The sequence below is a fragment of the Podarcis raffonei genome, chromosome 2 (assembly GCF_027172205.1).
Source record: "Podarcis raffonei isolate rPodRaf1 chromosome 2, rPodRaf1.pri, whole genome shotgun sequence".
Taxonomy (NCBI): Eukaryota; Metazoa; Chordata; class Lepidosauria; order Squamata; family Lacertidae; genus Podarcis; species Podarcis raffonei.
The window spans coordinates 30,612,402-30,629,977 of NC_070603.1; the positions used below are offsets into that span (position 1 = coordinate 30,612,402).

The window sequence follows — 17,576 nt, forward strand, 5'->3', positions numbered from 1 at the left end:
ACTGAAGATAATTTATCTCTTGAAATAGCTGATTGGCTGAGCTTCTCTATGGTCGCAGAAACTGTGTCAATTAGGTGTAATCTAGTTTTTTTTTTGCAGTAAACGTTAGCGGGGGAGGAATACCAGCTCAGTTTAATTTTAATCTATGGAGAACTTTGTGAGTCCACTCTTCTTTTTCCTCTCTCTATGGCCAACGAACCTGTGCGTCTGTTGCTTTTTTTAAAAAAAAAAACTCCTTCAACTCTCGCGATATTACTGGAAGGCTCCGCCGGCCCGTCATCCTTTTCGCGGCGTGAAAATTGGCGGGAAAGAAAGCAGGGCCATGTCGGAAGACTCTCGCCTCGCGCAGTCGCCGCCGCCGCCGCTGCCGCCGCCTGTGAAGGTCCTGGCCGCGCACCTGAGGCGGTGCCGCCGGGTCCCTGGCGGCCCGTGGCTGCTGGACCGGGAGGAGTACCGGCGCCCCGCTCTCGCCGTGTCGCTGGTGTGGCTTCAGGGCACGGTGCTGGCCGTGGAGGAAGGTGGCTCGACGGTGCGGCTGCGGGACGACAGCGGCCCTTTCGTGGCTCAGGGCGTGGAGAAGATCCCCAAGGGGCGGCCTTGCCTCAGCGCCGGGAAGTACGTGATGGTGATGGGCCTGGTGGTGTCTTGCAGCCCAGAGCCCACCATCCGAGCTGTGAAGATGACGGACCTTTCAGGCAACCCCCTGCACAGGGACATGTGGCAGCTGGAAGTGGAGGATTTGCATAGGCACGTTTTGTGATGGGAACAGTTTGTCAAAACAGCTTCTCAAAAGAACCTAGGAGGCTGAAGAAGCACCTTTGGATTTTTTAAAATTTTTTTTGCCAAATAAGGTTCCTCCTTTAGGAGAACTTTGATTAACCAGCGGAATTTGACCTTGGTTCCTTTGCTGCAGATATGACAGAGCAACGGAGATGGAAATGCTTGCATCCCAACCCCCTTTTTGGAGGAGGGCTGTCGCTGATTTCCAATTAGTCAACTTGGGTCAAGTAACGTTAGCTTATCTAGTGGAGAATGCAGTTGTCACTGCTACGATAAAACATCCGCAGTCAAGAATCTGGTTGCAAAACTTTGGGCTCTTCTTTCGGCCTGCACTTTCTCTGTATTACAACGCATCTAATGTTGAGTTGCCGATTTCACTACCAGTTGCAGTCCAGACATCTGACTTCAACTGTAATTCCTTGAACTGCTACATGAAGTCCATGCTGCTTTGAAATACTGTTTCCTCTGCCCCAGGACATATTTGGACTAATGGAGTTTCTGGACAGCTATACATATGTGGCTTCGGGGAGACACTTGCAAGATGGACGAAAGTTACAATAAAAACCTGAGCCTATTATCAGCTTGATCATCTATGCTGACCATTTTCTGACGGGCCAGTGGGGTTCTTAATGGCTCGTGTTTCATGGAATTCAACATCACAGCTTATGCATAATTGATGTGCCTTGTTTTGTAACTTGCCTTGCTTACTAATGTGTGACTATTGTGAGGTGTGGAGGTAGCTATTAATTAATCCACAATCTACTCCTGATTTTGAGGTAGTACTTTTCCCAAATAAAAAGAATGCAGGGTAGTTGCTGATGCATGCTGCTCTGGGGCATATTGCGTTTCAGCATAGAAGCGCATACTAAACACACATAGTATTTCTACATTGTCCAAATATTAAAGAATCATCTCTTGCTAGCTACTGGATTTAGTTATGCATAGTCTCTCTGGTTTGCTGTGACTCAACAGCATATCATGGAATCGAGTTTCCTTTTACTTCTGATGCTCAAACAAAAATGTTTATATTAACAGGTTTGGCATTGCTGAGTACTATTAACATACGAAGTGGTGGTCAGAGGGTACTAACTCAATTTTCTGCAGACTCAGCTTCTCAGGTATAAGTGTTCCACATGTGTATTTCTAGATATATACTTGGGTTAAAAAAAGAATTCTGGAATAACTCAGTCACAGCATGAGCACTGAATAGTATGGAACAGAAATACAAGTTTTCCAATAAAGATATACTAAAAATAGAGGACATGAAATCTAGTTGCATAGTATTCAAAAGCATAATCTCTAGGTTTAGGAGATGCAGCCATGCTGTAGTCCAGAGATGTGTATAGATTAACTTTTTAGTGCAACCTTTAACTAACAGTTCACCATGTATTATCACTATTATTCTGAGCAGACTGCAGAAATAGAAGCATGAAACCCTGGCCAAGGCAGTCACACTGAATGTATTTAAGTTCATGCAGTAGGTTTATTTTAAAATGCTCAACTGCTGTGTAATTTAACGTGGAACTTTAATGTGTGTATGTTTCTCAAATATAAGTGAATATGGAAGAAATATAATACAAAAAATCCAAGTTGTCATTTTCTATAAAGCCTCTTACAATTTTGGGTTGCTGAAGGCTCTTATTTTCTCATGCATCCTTGTTTTTGCAGCTCAATGCTGTTAATTATTCTTAGGTTTTTAAAATGCAGCGTAGTGTCTACAGAGTATGTTACTCATTTTAAAAAATAAATAAATGGCCCAGCACGACAAAGCCACTTTGGCTCTGCATGCTGGGAACCTCTGCTCTTTACACTGAAGCTCCTGGCTCTTGCAGCAGAGATGCAGAGGCGGGGAACGGGAGTGGGGAAAGGGTTGCGTATATTGTGCAGCAAAGCTTTTCCAGGATGCGAACGCAGCACGTCCCTGGAAACCGGACATATGACAAAAGTCCCCCGTCTCCACGCGATGCCCTTCTGCCGGCCTAAGTATTTGCTCTTTCTATCCTCTAAGCCCGGAGCGGATCCGGGAAGGAAGGCTCTGTGGGCAGGGATAGGCAGATAGGGTGGGAGTGCCTAAGGGTGGCCGCGCCCACCTTCCCGCAGACCCTCCTCTCGCGCGGCGAGGATTTAGGAGGCGGCAGCGGCGGTGGCCTCTGGGTGAGAATTTGCCCTGCTGGGCTTTGGGGGGCGTGGGCGAGGCTGCTCTCGCGGTCTTTGCTCGAGGTGTGTATTCCCTGGGAAATAATAGATTGTGGGAGGTGTGGAGCCGGTTCGGTTTTGGGGTGGGGTCTTCATTCAGGCCCTGCGGTGGGTGAGCGGGGTGAATGGGATGTATTGCGGTGCTGGAGGAGGCGAGGTCGCGATGGGTTGATTCTGGGAAGGAGCTTCATCTCTCGGGGGGTGGTCTCCATCCTCTTGTAGGTTACCTGCTCAGGGCGCATGTGTTTTGACACTGGTATCTATGGGGAAATTATGGTGGGAAGCTTGCACTGTAAGTGGCTGTATAGACACTAGGGGTTGACCCTGAGGTTATATGTGCAGAGAAGCCAGTTGTTATACTAGCGAGGCAGGGAACTGAAGAGCCTGGTATTGTGAGCAGGGATTGGCCATTGAGTATTTGAAAGCTGAACACCATAGTGCTCTAGACAAGGGAAATGTAGTCTGAAGAGAAGGAGATAAGTGTATGTCACTGTAGAAGGCTTATGATGAATACATGGGGAACATGCTTTCCTTTGGGGTAACTCTCCTAGGTACATCTGTTTATATGTACTATGGTTCATATGTCTTTTTTGCAGTGCATTAAGCATATCCTTCTGTTATGTGACTGGCAGAGGAATGAATGTTTTTTTCTTGTTTTTTAATGTACCTCTTCAGTCACACTAGATTACCCTGGGCTGGTATGCCAAGTTCCTCAGTTGCATTTGTATGTGGCATTCTTCTTTCACTGATTAACACTTAGAAATAATTCTAAGGCAGGGAAAGGGTGGGGAATGACACACAATACATGGTATTCTGGTGCAGAAAAGCTGTGAGTTAGACACGATCTCTCTCCCCCCCCCCACCCCCACCTTCCTGGAACACAGTGGTGAAATTGGAACCTTTACTCGCTAGTTATTTGGCAGGATGTAGCAGCAATCAGTTTCTAAGAAGACATATGTAGCATGATGAAGCCTGATGAAGATCCTGCTAGGTGATCCTCATGTTTTGTGTTATGCTTATTTTAAAAGCTTGCCTTGGCAGTTGTGTCAATATGTAAATGTCATGATTGGGGTGGGGTGGGGCAGGGAGAGCCCTTATGTGGAATAAAAAAGGTAAAGGGACCCCTGACCATTAGGTCCAGTCGTGACCGACTCTGGGGTTGCGGCGCTCATCTCGCTTTATTGGCTGAGGGAGCCGGCGTACAGCTTCTGGGTCATGTGGCGAACCAGAGCAGCGTACGGAAACGCTGTTTACCTTCCTGCCGGAGCAGTACCTATTTATCTACTTGCACTTTGACGTGCTTTCGAACTGCTAGGTTGGCAGGAGCAGGGACCGAGCAACGGGAGCTCACCCCATCGCAGGGATTCGAACCACCGACCTTCTGATCGGCAAGTACTAGGCTCTGTGGTTTAACCCACAACGCCACCCGCGTCTCATTTATGTGGAATAGTAGCCTATTAATCCTGTGTAGAATTGGGCATGCTTAACTGCATAGGATCAGGCTATTGATGAGCAGACCATTCTGCTCACTTTTTAATTTACAGAGCTTCTGCCAGCAGTGGAAGAGGTTGTGTCTTTCCTTTTCTCCCCACAACCTGAATACAGTGAATAATTCAGATTAGCCCGGGAGGCCATAAAGTATGGATCTCATAGCATATGGGGTCAATACCAATGTACAGTTGAGTCCCCAGGCTCAGAGCATAAAAGGCCACAAGCATAATAAGAGACATAGTCTCTCCTTTCTACCTAGTATAATTCGATTTTTGTGTAGTCATGTCCCATGTGTAGTTACAGTGGTACCTCAGGTTAAGTATTTAATTCATTCTGGAGGCCCGTACTTAACCTGAAACTGTTCTTAACCTGAAGCACCACTTTAGCTAATGGGGCCTCCTGCTGCTGCCGCGCCGCCAAAGCCCGATTTCTGTTCTTATCCTGAAGCAAAGTTCTTAACCTGAAGCACTATTTCTGGGTTAGCGGAGTGTGTAACCTGAAGCATATGTAACCTGAGGTACCGCTGTATTTCTTCCTTCTCCAAACTTCTATGTTTAAATAACACAGTAACTGAGGTGTTTCAATGCATTCAGGATATTACCAATGAAGTTTATTTTATTTAATATTTTATTAATTGAATTTATATTGCCTATACCTGGGGGTCTCAGGGTGGTTCACAAAATAAAAAGTTACAGCAACGTATGTCTAACAAGCTAATAGTCTTCTGGTCATGCATGCATTCTCTTGGAAGGCAATTCCCTTTGGAAAGGGGAACAAATCCACTGGGAGCCATTCTCTCCTATTCATGCAGTACATAACATTCTACAGTAAGTATAGACTTGGCACTAGGAATCGGAATGGTTCTGCCGTTGTCCATATACTTGAAATAATAACTTCTAAGTAAGCTATTGTTTAAAATAAGTCTTAAAGTACAGTTGATGGTGGGGAAGGTGTTAAAAGACAGAGTTGCTCTTCCTGTTACTAAGACACGCACACACACAAAATCCCACTAGGGAAGTTGTTTGAAGGGGTAATGTGTCAGGAAGGAAGGTTTTAAAAACAAGCATGACTAGCCTGCGCCAAAAGTACAGTGTAAAATTGGGTAGATATAAAACCATGCTTGCTAGTATGTTAAAGGAAAAAGGCTGGCAGCAAAGTCCTTTGAGTTTAGGTGATGGTTAAAAAAAGGTTTTTCAGCAAGGAGCAATGCAAAGTTGCAAGAGGATTTCAGTTGAGGTGGAACCACAGCTGCAACATAGTTGTTGATGCTGACAGGGCTGTAGCATGTGGCATGTAGATTTGGAACATCAGAGAACCTGCTTACGCTGAGCAGAGGAGTTAGGCCCCTAGGAATGCACCTGTAAATACCAGGGCTGGGCTGAGGCTTTAGCACAGATTAGTCTTTGACGTACACGTTATAGGAGTTCGTCTCTCGCTTTGCACACAGGCCAGTAATCAGGAGATCAAATGAGATGGTGGTTTGGTGAGTAGGAGATGAGCAAAGGCTCTTGACTCGGAAGACCAAGAAGTGGCACTGTATACTTAAGTAATCCCCAATTAACTTTTAAGTAGAGGAAGGGTGTTGGTGGTTTTAAGAGTTGGGAATGAAGTTAAGGAAAAGGCCAAGACCAGCTGAGGTACAGGACAGGAGTTGGATAGAGATTGCTGCACACACACAAGGACACAATTCCAGGACAACTTGTCCAGTGAATGTTCTAGGGGGAAGGAAGCTTCCTCATACTTTCTGCCAAGATTACAGTGGTTTTTGGAGGTTTGAGCCACCAGGCAGAAGCAAGCAATTAGGAAACAGCACGGAGAGCTCACAGGATCAGGAGTCAAGAATCCAGCAGTGGTTGAACTGGTGAACTGGAAGCAATAGATAGCCAGACTCAACAGGAGGCAAAGAGTAGAGATAGTCTGGATGAGGTGGGGTGCTGTGTTCCATTAAAGTTAGCAAACCAGGCATTCAAAGTTGTTTTCAAGCTGAGGATGTGGTGACAAGAAAGACTGTCACCAGTACAGTGGTACCTCGGGTTACAGACGCTTTGGGTTACAGACGCTTCAGGTTACAGACTCTGCTAACCCAGAAATATTACCTCGGGTTAAGAACTTTGCTTCAGGATGAGAACAGAAATTGTGCAGCGGCGGCGCACCGGCAGCAGCAGGAGGCCCCATTAGCTAAAGTGGTGCTTCAGGTTAAGAACAGTTTCAGGTTAAGAACAGACCTCCAGAAGGAAGTAATTGCTTAACCCAAGGTACCACTGTATTGTGGTTGTAATATTGGTGGCTGTTTAATAGTTGCATGACACCTAATTGTGGAATAGCACCTTACAGAAAAATGGAACACTGGTCTATATCCCTGGGTAGCTTTGAAAATAAAAGTATGCGAGTTTTGTTGCTGTGGACATTTTAAGGCAGTCTTTTTAAAGTTTGTACTTTCATAAAACCTTTTCCAAATCTATATGCCTTTGGGTATCTGCCCAGAACCCCTGTGTATTGGGAAGGGTGTTCCACCCCAGAACACATTCATTTGGTGGTAACTGGTCAGACTTCTTGGGCCTTGCCATCATCCTGAGTGAAGGAGAAATCACCCCAACCTTCTTTACAGCTGCACATTTCAGGGCAAGATTGGTAATGATGCATAAGCCAACTTTGTAAAGAATCTTAATGTCCTAGAAAGCCCTGATAAGCGTCCAGGAAGCTCCAGGATTTCATAGAACACAGCTTGAAAACCACAGTGCTGAAGTGATGTGGAAGGTTTGTCAAGTGGTGCGTAAGCTGATGGCACTGCTTGGACCAGATAATGAGAGCTGAGCTGGGGAGAAGTGCTGTGCTGATCTTCTTGCGTAAGAGCTCAGGCCTGACCTAACAAGGAAGTTTACTTAGCAGAGCAAAAGTTGATAACGTTCCTTCCTTAAAACATGATTTAATCAGCTTCCAGTGAGCTCATTTTTTTTAAAAGGACTTACTCATTTCTTTGAGTCATTTATTTGTACATGATTCTGGGCTGTGAGGTGCACGTTCACTGCAGTGCCAGAGCACTGTAGCTGGTCTAGAATATGTTATGCCTTGTAAATGGGTGATTGAGAAGCTATTGTGCTCAGCTCCTCAGGGTGTGCTCCTAAGAAGCAGAAATCCCTTGGGGGAATATTCTTCTCAAGAGGCTTGTCTGGTATGCCTCAAAAGGACTCTTGATATCTGCTTGCTTATTTATTTATTTATTTGGTAACTTGATCTTCTGCCCAATGGTTATAAGATAACTCTCTTAGAGATGCTCTAAGACAGGCATGTCCAAAGTCCATTTGGGGGTCCTCATCTGGCCCTATGGCCGGTTTCATCCAGCCCGTGTGGCAATTTTTTTATTGGGGTCAAATCCTTAATAAAGCTCAACAAGTTCAATCCTCAGCAACTTTGATCAGCCCTCATGCATGTTCACTTCATCAAATCTGCCCCTCTTTAGTAATAATAATAATAATAATTTATTATTTATACCCCACTCATCTGCCTGGGTTTCCCCAGCCACTCAGGGCGGCTTCCAACTGAATATTAAAAACAATACAGCATCAGACATTAAAAACTTCCCTAAACAGGGCTGCCTTCAGTTGTCTTTTAAAGGTAAAATAGTTTATTATTGCCTTGACATCTGCTGGGAGGGCGTTCCACAGGGCAGGTGCCACTACCGAGAAGGCCCTCTGCCTGGTTCCCTGTAACCTCTCTTCTCGCAGTGAGAGAACTTCCAGAAGGCCCTAGGCGTTGGACCTCAGTGTCCGGGCTGAACGATGGGGGTGGAGACAGTCCTTCAGGTATACAGGACCGAGGCTGTTTAGGGCTTTAAAGGTCAGCACCAACACTTTGAATTGTGCTCAGAAACATTTGGGCACCCCTTCTCTAAGAGGTCTGTAGATTATCTTGAGAGAGATTGTCCATGTTTAAACTTCCTCTGGAGTGAATAACCACCAGTTATTGTGCACCAGAGATAATATATATATATATATATATATATATATATATATATATATATATGCAAGATTTCTTTCATCCTTTACTTCACAAAGTACATTATAATCTGTGTTCAGTCTTGCAACCACCCTTGTGAAGTAGGTAACTTCTGATCCCATTTTACAGGTGACACTGTACAATGAGTTGTAGCTGCTGTGATCGATGCCAGCGGAAGCACAGTCCTTTGCACGGCTTTGGCACTCTCTTGGGCAAGAGAGGTGAGTAGCGCTTACTCATGCTGCTGTTTCCAGAAAACCTCCCCTAAGTTGTGTGGTGCACAGTATTAGAGGGGTGGTGGTGGATCTGGACCACTGTACTAAAGCCACTGTACTAAAGCCAGTGTGGAGACTGAGCTACAATTCAGTCTCTGGTTCTAATTTCATCCCAGTCACAAACTCACTAGGAGACCCATCTCCCCATCTGCAGCGTGGGAATAGCAGGGCTGCCCTACCTTGCAGGGTCGTTGCAAGGCTAACCGCAAGATAATGTATGTCAAGTGCATTGCTGAGCACCCATAAAGTGCTGCGTAAATACTAATTGAAATTCTGCAGCTGTTTCTTCCCTTACAACAATACAGTTACACTTTGCAAATAGCAATAGTCAATATTTGGATTTGCCCCGTCAGAAACTTGATTAGCTGAGGGCAGGGACTGAAGGCGTGCAGGGGTTAGGATCTTCCAGATACCGTCCCAGATGGGAGTGCCCATTGTTTTAACAGTTCCTGGGAAGTAAGACTAGCCGCCCCCACCCTCAAGAAATATAGTCTCCTCCTTGGCACTGATGCTTTCCATTGTCGTGTTTTCTCTCCTTCCCTCCCTTTTTGTTTGCCTTGCAAATATAGCAAAGTACTTTGTGAATTCAGAAACAGTGACTACTTGAAAGAGATGAAATTGCCATGGTTGCCCCTTGTTTTAGTAATATCTTTGGCTGCAATCCTAAACCCACTTACATGGGAATAAGCCCCATTGAATTCAGTAGCACTTATTTCTGAGTAGATATGGTTAGAATTGAACAGTTAGTTGGATTACTGTAATTCCTTATATGTGAAGCTGATTTTGGGGGGGAGGAAAATGTCTTGGGAAACTTGAATGATCCAGCCGTAATATTGCTAGTCCTTAAACATCTACACTAGCTTCTGGTGTATATGGGATGTAATTCAAAGTGCTGTTTTTGACCTTTAAAGTTCAAAGCACATTGGTGTCAGGATATCTAGAAGACCATTTTCTTCTGTATGAACCTACCTGTTAGCTGAGGTCTTCATATTGGGCCCTTCCCATCTTTGAAGGACAGGCAGCTATCTATTGAGGAACAGGGCTTTTTTGTGGTGGTGCTATATCTATGGAATATCTTCCCAAATGAGCTCTTCTTTGGTGCCTTACTTATTGGCAACAGGTTAAAAACTGTTTTATCCTCTCATTGTTATGGGCAGTCATACTTTGCCCTTTTTGCTATGATTTTACTGGTTGCTTTCCACTGCTGCTTCTTTTGTTTAGTCTTTTGTGCATTTGCTGTTTATAAGCTACCTGGATTTCATTGTGTTTTAAATTGTATCCCTTGGATGCCTGGAAAGCCATTTGCTGAAAATGCAGAATATAAATATTTGTGTGGTTTTTTTTAAGGAAACAAATAACTAAAGAAGGAAGTGTATTGCATACTTGAGTTTTAGGTTCTTCATTTTCTTGCACGTGATGTTAGAGGAAGCACCGACTATGCTTTCGTTGCAGTTACAGTAAGAACTCAAAAGTTCTTGTATGTAACCTGTTAAGTCCCCCTCTCCTCACAACCAGCAATGAAGCCAGGCATCCCAGTTCCTGCTGCATCCATCTTTTGATACGGGACCATTCTTCCGCAGACTTGGCTTGTAGCAAAACTCTTAATCAAATACAGCTCCCTCTTCTGAATATGCCTTTCGATTCCATGGCAGCTCTTGGGACCTCTGCACTGCTGCAGTAATTTCTATTGTGTAATTTTAATGGTATGGCCACACTCCTTCGTCTTGATTAGAGAAATGCAAAATAAATTGGTTTGCAATATTAATTCTTTGTGTGCGATTGAATCTTCTGCTTATACCCATCTGCCCCCGTGCTTTTCACAGTCCTTTTTATCTTTTCTCTTACTGTTCTTTGTTTCTGTGCTAATTTTGTAATGGGGAAATTTTAAGAAGAGCTGTGCATATCTAAATTTCCCATTTCCCATCCCCCCGCTTCTGACTTTCCCATAGTTGGCTGGGGCGTTGCATAAATCTTCAGTGCTTTGCTGCAGGGAGCATGCTGCCTTCCATGCCTTTCAAACATTACTGGGTTCTTGTAACTGTGCCAAGTCTTCAATAAGAAATGCATCCTCCCAGCCAGACCATTCCTAAAAGCCATTCCTCTTTCTGATAAAGAAGAAACGTGCAGCCGGAGCAAGTGAGCAGCCCTGCCAACAGGATCTTGTTCTTCGGCTGTTTGTTCAAAAGGGATGGGCCTTAGAAGAAAGCAGCCAACTGTTTCTGCTGGCTCAGGCACTTCTTTGCTGATGAGAAGGCCTGGGGGCTATCCAGTTGCTGCCTGCCTCCAGGGGCACTGCCCATGAAAGTAGCCAGTAGCTGACTGGAAGTACGCTGTGGGCTGCAGCACAGGTGTTCAGCAGTAGCAGCAGCAGCTGAGTGTGGGAGGAAATTAATAGGGCATGAGCAATTATTATTTTTTAAGGCAGCTGGGATTTTATTTCACCGCACATGATTGCATCACAGGTGGGGGAGAGCACTGAAGGGCCAGCTTCACAAATTGCTTGCTGTTTCCAAACATGAGGAACTGGACTCTCCAAACCTGAAATTTCTACAGTACGTGATTTAAAACAGGAATTGTTTTAGAGAGTGATGCCACAGCACTAATCCCCTGTCTGCACCAAGGCCTTGCATCATGTTTACTTGGGAATATGCCCCAAGAAGTGTCTCTCCTCAGAACCTGCAATGTAGGCATGCTCTGCGCATTACTTGGAGCAGTGCGGTCGCTTCCATGTTACTCTGGGGTTCCTCCTACACAGTTCAGGTGAACTGTGTGCACTTACATTGTTGACATGCTGTGCACCTCCCAAAAGAGAATACAGTGGTACCTCAGGTTAAGAACTTAATTCGTTCCGGAGGTCCGTTCTTAACCTGAAACTGTTCTTAACCTGAGGTACCACTTTAGCTAATGGGGCCTCCCGCTGCTGCCCGCCACCGGAGCACGATTTCTGTTCCCATCTTGAAGCAAAGTTCTTAACCCGAGGTAATATTTCTGGGTTAGTGGAGTCTGTAACCTGAAGCATATGTAACCTGAAGCGTATGTAACCCGAGGAACCACTGTACTGTACTTTTCCATGTATAAGATGCCTCCATGTATGTGATGACCCCTATTTATTTGAACCCAAAATTAAAAAAAAAAAAACCCTAAATCATAAGTGAAAACCTGGATGATTGGCAGCGGCAAGTTGTTGATCTTTGTTGGGGCGATCGCCCTCAAAGTTTCCAGCATGAGGTGTGCATGCAGTGCACCGTGGTGCAGAATCAAAGGCAGCAGTTGGGGCACTGCATGCTCCCCTCGGTGGCAGCTGCTGCTGCAGGGAAGCGAGGGGAAGGAGGCTCCCAAGCAGGATACCAAGGGAGAGCTGGGGGGAGGCAGCACCCACTGTGCGCCAGGCTAGGCTGTCGAGCAAACTGAGATGAGGAGGGTGGTGAGCGGGCTGGGGGCAGGGTGGGAGTTTGAGAGGAAGAAGAAAAAAATGAAAGAGCAAAGAGAGGCAGCTGTGATATTAATGCTGCATTCTTATTTTTATATTTTGATTTATGTGGAAATCGTTTTCCACTTGGTTGTGTATTTTTTTGATGTGGTTTATTTATTGTTTATGTAAATCTTATTGTTTATGTAAATCTTATCATGTTGTTAGCCGCCTTGAGTATTGTTTTTAACTGTGGAAAGGTGGCATACAAATAAAATGAGGAGGAGGCAGCTTTCAGCAGCAGCGGTGGCAGCTTCTCTCGCTCTGGTGGTCAAGCCAGCGGGGGCTTCAGGAGGTGAGCCAGTCGCCAGCATGCAGCCTGGATGCAGAGGAGAAAGGGGGGATGGCAGCAGGAGGGACCGCCTCGGCCCGCCCAAGCCAAAATCCCGGACATATGCTTAAATATTTAAAAATCCCTCCAGGTGCCCATGTTCCGTGTACAAGACAACCCCCAGTTTTTTACTAATTTTTTTAGTCCTATACACGGAAAAATACGGTACATTGCTTCTGTGCTTTATAAACATGATGCACGCCTGAGCCATGTGAAAAGAAGATTATGCATTGCTGGGATGCAGTGGCATTAACCATAGAAGCGGAGCAACCATGCTGTGCCCACTGATACATCCATAGGAGCACAGGAATCTGCTTTACACAGAGTCGGACCATTGGTTTACTCAGCTCCGTGTTGCCTATACCAGTATTCCCCAGCCTCCAGATGTTGGTGGACTGCAACTCTCATCACCCATGGCCATTAAGCTATGCTTTTTGGGACTTATGGGAGATGGAGTCCATCATGTCTGAAAAGCACCAGGCTGGGAAGGCTGGTCGACTGTAGCAGGCAGCAGCTCACCGGGGTTTCAGACGGGGGTCTTTCACCCACCCAAACTAGAGAGACCAGATTGAACCTGGGACCTTCTGCAGGTAAAGCAGGTGCACTACTGCTTATCTGTGGCCCTAATGGCTTGGAGTTGATGCAACCACTTTTCTCCTCCCAGCCTGATAAGCCCTGCCTTCTCTGAAATGTAGTATTCATGTCATATGCTGTCTTGGGTTTCCCAAGCACTGTCATTCAGAGGTTCTTATGCCTGTTGAACAACACTCTTTGTGTGTAGCAAGAGAGATCAAGTTCAGTGTAGGATTAGGTGGCATGTTTGTTTGCTTTTAGATCCTCATCGTGGGCAAAAAACCAAACAAAAAAAGCCCTTTTCATGTTCTGCAGCTGCCTTGCTTTTGCTCAGCAAAAGCTGGTGATAATGCGAGGCTGCTTTTCATTCCATAAGGGGGTCAATCTACTGCTGCTTCAGGCCCCTGGAGAAAATAGCTGGAAAACATGTGAGTTTGTGCCTGAGCAGGCCAGATTCCCCCCCCCTTTCTTCCAGAGGAAATGCTGCCTTTGCATTCCCCCCCCCCCCCCGTGGATGCATCTGCTGCTCCCTGACTCTGCCAGTAAGACGCTACTACATCATGACACTGTCACACAAGCTCAACAATACACAAGGCTTGCTGCACAATACAGGGGAGCAACATGGCTGCAAGCAGTTTTGCTTCTCTCCTCAGAAGTGTGAGCATCTTCGTTTTGTCTGCGTTTTTCAGTGAGACGAGAGATATACATGGGTCAAGAGCTTTTGAGCCTGGTTTGACCTGGAAGTGTGTGTTTGGCAGTAGTGGAGAGTAGCATGTGAAATTTCAAAGATGTCTTGGTGAAATAACCGGGTCACCTTATCAGAATGTTTAAGGAATATACTCCTCCATAAGGATGATGGGATGCACTTTCTGAAAACCAGCATCTTAAGAGCTGCCCTCTGGCAAATTACTCTCAAATCTGTGTAGTTCCTTAACATGCTTCCTCACTTGAACCCTAGTAAGGAAGTGCTGCAGCCATTGTAGTCCCAGGTGCATGGTACAGATGGAATAGGCTTTAATTCAGCAGTGGCTAACCTGTTTTGGCCTGAGGACCGCATTGGAGGTGCATGCCGGTGGTGGGCATGGCCACTGTATGTTCATTTTCATGTTTGCACACATACATATCGCAACTGCATTCATGCATATACAGTACACACACAGACGACACATGTAGCATGCAGGCAGATGAACACATTCTCTCTGTGTGTGGAGATCATACCACTAGGGAAGGAGGAGGCTGTCCTCCCTGCCCAGCACTGCAAAAATGTACTGCCTCTGCTTTAATACTAGAGGAGAAGTATGTCCTGCCTCCCTTCCCATGGTACATACATGCTGCTGCAGTGGAGGAAAGGAAAACCCACGTTCTCTAGGTAATGGGGTTGCCAGAAGGTGCAAAGGGAGATGTTCTAGAAGGAAGAGGGGAAAGCCATAATTTTAAGAACAGGTAGAAAGTGAACTATTTGTGTGTATAAATAGCTTCTTGGCTTTTATATAGTGTGATTTTTAGGTCTGTTGCTATTAGTGCATCTCCCATTTTTTGTTTCATAGAATCATAGAATCATAGAGTTGGAAGAGACCACAAGGGCCATCGAGTCCAACCCCCTGCCAAGCAGGAAACACCATCAGAGCACTCCTGACATATGGTTGTCAAGCCTCTGCTTAAAGACCTCCAAAGAAGGAGACTCCACCACACTCCTTGGCAGCAAATTCCACCGTCGAACAGCTCTTACTGTCAGGAAGTTCTTTCTAATGTTTAGGTGGAATCTTCTTTCTTGTAGTTTGGAACCATTGCTCCGTGTCCGCTTCTCTGGAGCAGCAGAAAACAACCTTTCTCCCTCCTCTATGTGACATCCTTTTATATATTTGAACATGGCTATCATATCACCCCTTAACCTCCTCTTCTCCAGGCTAAACATGCCCAGCTCCCTTAGCCGTTCCTCATAAGGCATTGTTTCCTCATAAGGCATTGTTTCCTCCTTCCTTCTCTCCTTTGTGCATCTCTGACTGTCTCTCTCCTTTATCTGCATGTGTTAGCTTATGCATGCATTTCCCCCAGTCTGCTTTCCTGTTAATTATTTAGGGGGACAGGCACACAGTAAGGTTTGATCTAGGCTTGCTTCCTGATATTTCTCTTTCTTTCATTTTCTACCTGTCTTTTCATGCACAGACTACAAGCACTTGAATCTGGCATTGCAGGGGATGCCCCACCTGGTATATCCAGGTGCTGCTACAGGGACCATAGAAACCAGACCGGGTTAAGCTGACCCTGTGAGCAAAGAGTACTGACTAAAAAGGAACAACTGTGCTTGGAGGGGAGGCTTTGAGTGGGATCAGTTTTCCCTTGGCTTGTTTTTTTCTGGTGGACCTTTGGAGCCAGTTCATATCTGAAGCTGGTGATGGCAGGAATGTGTTGCTGGACAAGCTCCATTTTCAAGAGGAGTCAGAGGCTATGTATACAGAGGCTTGTCACTATGCTACAAAAGAAACAATAGCCACAGCAGTTCCCAAATTGCACTCCTGGGCAAGGTGTTCCCAACATCACTCTGCAGAGATCCAAAGGAAATAAGTGATGATGGCAGAAATGCTCATTGAAAATACCTGGTGCATTCTCAGCTAAAATTCATCCTCCTTTTCAGACAGCTTCTGTTCCAAAATGTGATTGCATAGCTCTTGAAGAAAGTCCCTCTGTTGTTACATATTAAGGTGGTATGGAGAGGGAAAGAGGATGGGGTTTTTTTTGGGGGGGGGGTTCCCTCATTTTTTCTGGGCCACCTCATCTCTCTGTTGAACTGCAGACAAGAACTCTACAGTGGTACCTCGGGTTACATATGCTTCAGGTTACATACGCTTCAGGTTACAGACTCCGCTAACCCAGAAATAGTGCTTCAGGTTAAGAACTTTGCTTCAGGATAAGAACATTAATTGGGCTCCTGCGGCGCAGCAGCAGCAGGAGGCCCCATTAGCTAAAGTGGTGCTTCAGGTTAAGAACAGTTTCAGGTTAAGAACGGACCTCCGGAACGAATTAAGTACTTAACACGAGGTACCACTGTAATGTTAAAATTGACACTGGAAATCTGTGACCAAAAGCTGTGGATTTAGAATCCAGTATCATTTATTTTTAATACTTCGGAATGAGAAAAAAGAAGCTCCAAATTACAGGTTCTATTTCTGGTGTTGCAAGAAAACCAACCGTAAGCCTTGTGGTCCCACAAATATTTAACCAATCTGCTGTGGCAGCATACACTGTGGCAGCATACACAGTCCACAGCTCATTTTTCTAGAAGTCGTTGCCTAAACTGTGTTGGAGTGGGTTGTTGTTTTTTTAACAAAGACTTTCTTATTCTCTCATGTATTGTATTATTTCCTCCCCCCCCCCATTAATCTCATGTGACTGAGACAGTGTCATACTGCACTCAAGGTTTCACCTCCTTTTGCATGAAGGCAAGCAGTATGTGTCTTTCTGTCCATTCTACCTGCTGTTGTTCTCTTTCTGACACTTTCTCTCCTTTCCCCCTGGGCAGACTTGACTGTCTGAATTAGGTGCTTAAGTGGAGTCAACAGAGAATGGAAACACTCCCTTGGCAATGTCTCTGGGAAGACTCCTCCGACGTGCCTCTTCGAAAGCATCTGACCTCCTGACCTTAAATGCCAGCAGCAGCAGCAGCAGCGGTGGCGGCTCGTCTTCCGTCTTGGATGGGGGGATTATCTACTCCAAGAACAATGTCTGTGTCCACCCACCTGAGATGCTTCAAGGCATTGTGGAGCATCATCCAGGTGAGGGCAGGCTGGAGACATGGGTTTGTTGCGTTGGTTTATCTCATTTTGTTTACGAGTCTCTCCCCATGAACAATCTTGAAGCAATTTAACAATAAAAGCTTCAATAATGAAACAGCTATTAAATGTAGTTTCAGGTTCAATACAGAAACAACTGGGATAAAAATGTCCACTTGAAAGGTTTGTTGGAAGAGGAAAGTCTTCAAAAGGTGCCAAAAAGATCATAGAGATAGCATCTGTCTGACAGGTACAGTCATACCTTGGGTTGAATGTGCTTCGGGCACGTTCGAGTTGCGCTCCGCAGCAACCCAGAAGTAATGGAGCGCGTTACTTCCAGGTTTCGCCACTTGCGCATGCGCAGACACTCAAAATGACATCATGTACATGCGCAGAAGTGCCAAAACGTGACCCACGCAGACGCACGGACACGGGTTACATTTGCTTCTAGATGCGAACGGGGCTCCGGAACGGATCCCGTTCGTATCTAGAGGTACCACTGTATTGGAATTCCAGAAGGTGGGTGCCGTAACACTAAAGGCTCCTACATTATATGGAATGAATCTCATGGTGAGATGGTGTCTGCAGAAGGCCCTGCTACTCCTGCAGAGCATGGTGATCAGTTGAGTATACATGGGGTGAGATGATATTTTCTGTATCGTGGTCCCAAGCGGTATAAGGCTTTGCAAAGCGGT

At 45.5% G+C, this 17,576-nt stretch overlaps 2 protein-coding genes across 13 annotated transcripts in view; both read left to right on the forward strand.

Annotated features, from left to right (window-relative positions):
* The window catches only part of TBC1D16 (TBC1 domain family member 16), a 139,689-nt gene that overhangs the window by 72,067 nt on the left and 50,046 nt on the right, over positions 1–17,576 (forward strand). For 6 of the 12 annotated variants that reach the window (XR_008328767.1, XM_053375536.1, XM_053375543.1 and 3 more), the window contains exons 1-3: positions 2,871–3,000; positions 8,593–8,684; positions 16,632–16,884. Coding sequence is in view for 11 of the 12 variants with exons in the window: in XM_053375536.1 (XP_053231511.1) it covers positions 16,695–16,884 (190 nt within the window). In the remaining variant the exon portion in view is untranslated. The other 6 variants (XM_053375537.1, XM_053375539.1, XM_053375541.1 and 3 more) reach the window with 6 other exon arrangements.
* RMI2 (RecQ mediated genome instability 2) lies at positions 268–2,403 on the forward strand. The gene has a single exon (XM_053375551.1). The coding sequence runs from the start codon at positions 323–325 to the stop codon at positions 758–760; it is 438 nt and encodes a 145-aa protein (XP_053231526.1). The 5' UTR covers positions 268–322; the 3' UTR covers positions 761–2,403.

Excerpts from the sequence above, each read along its gene's own strand:
- RMI2 (XM_053375551.1), top strand. The coding sequence starts at position 323 with ATGTCGGAAGACTCTCGCCTCGCGCAGTCGCCGCCGCCGCCGCTGCCG.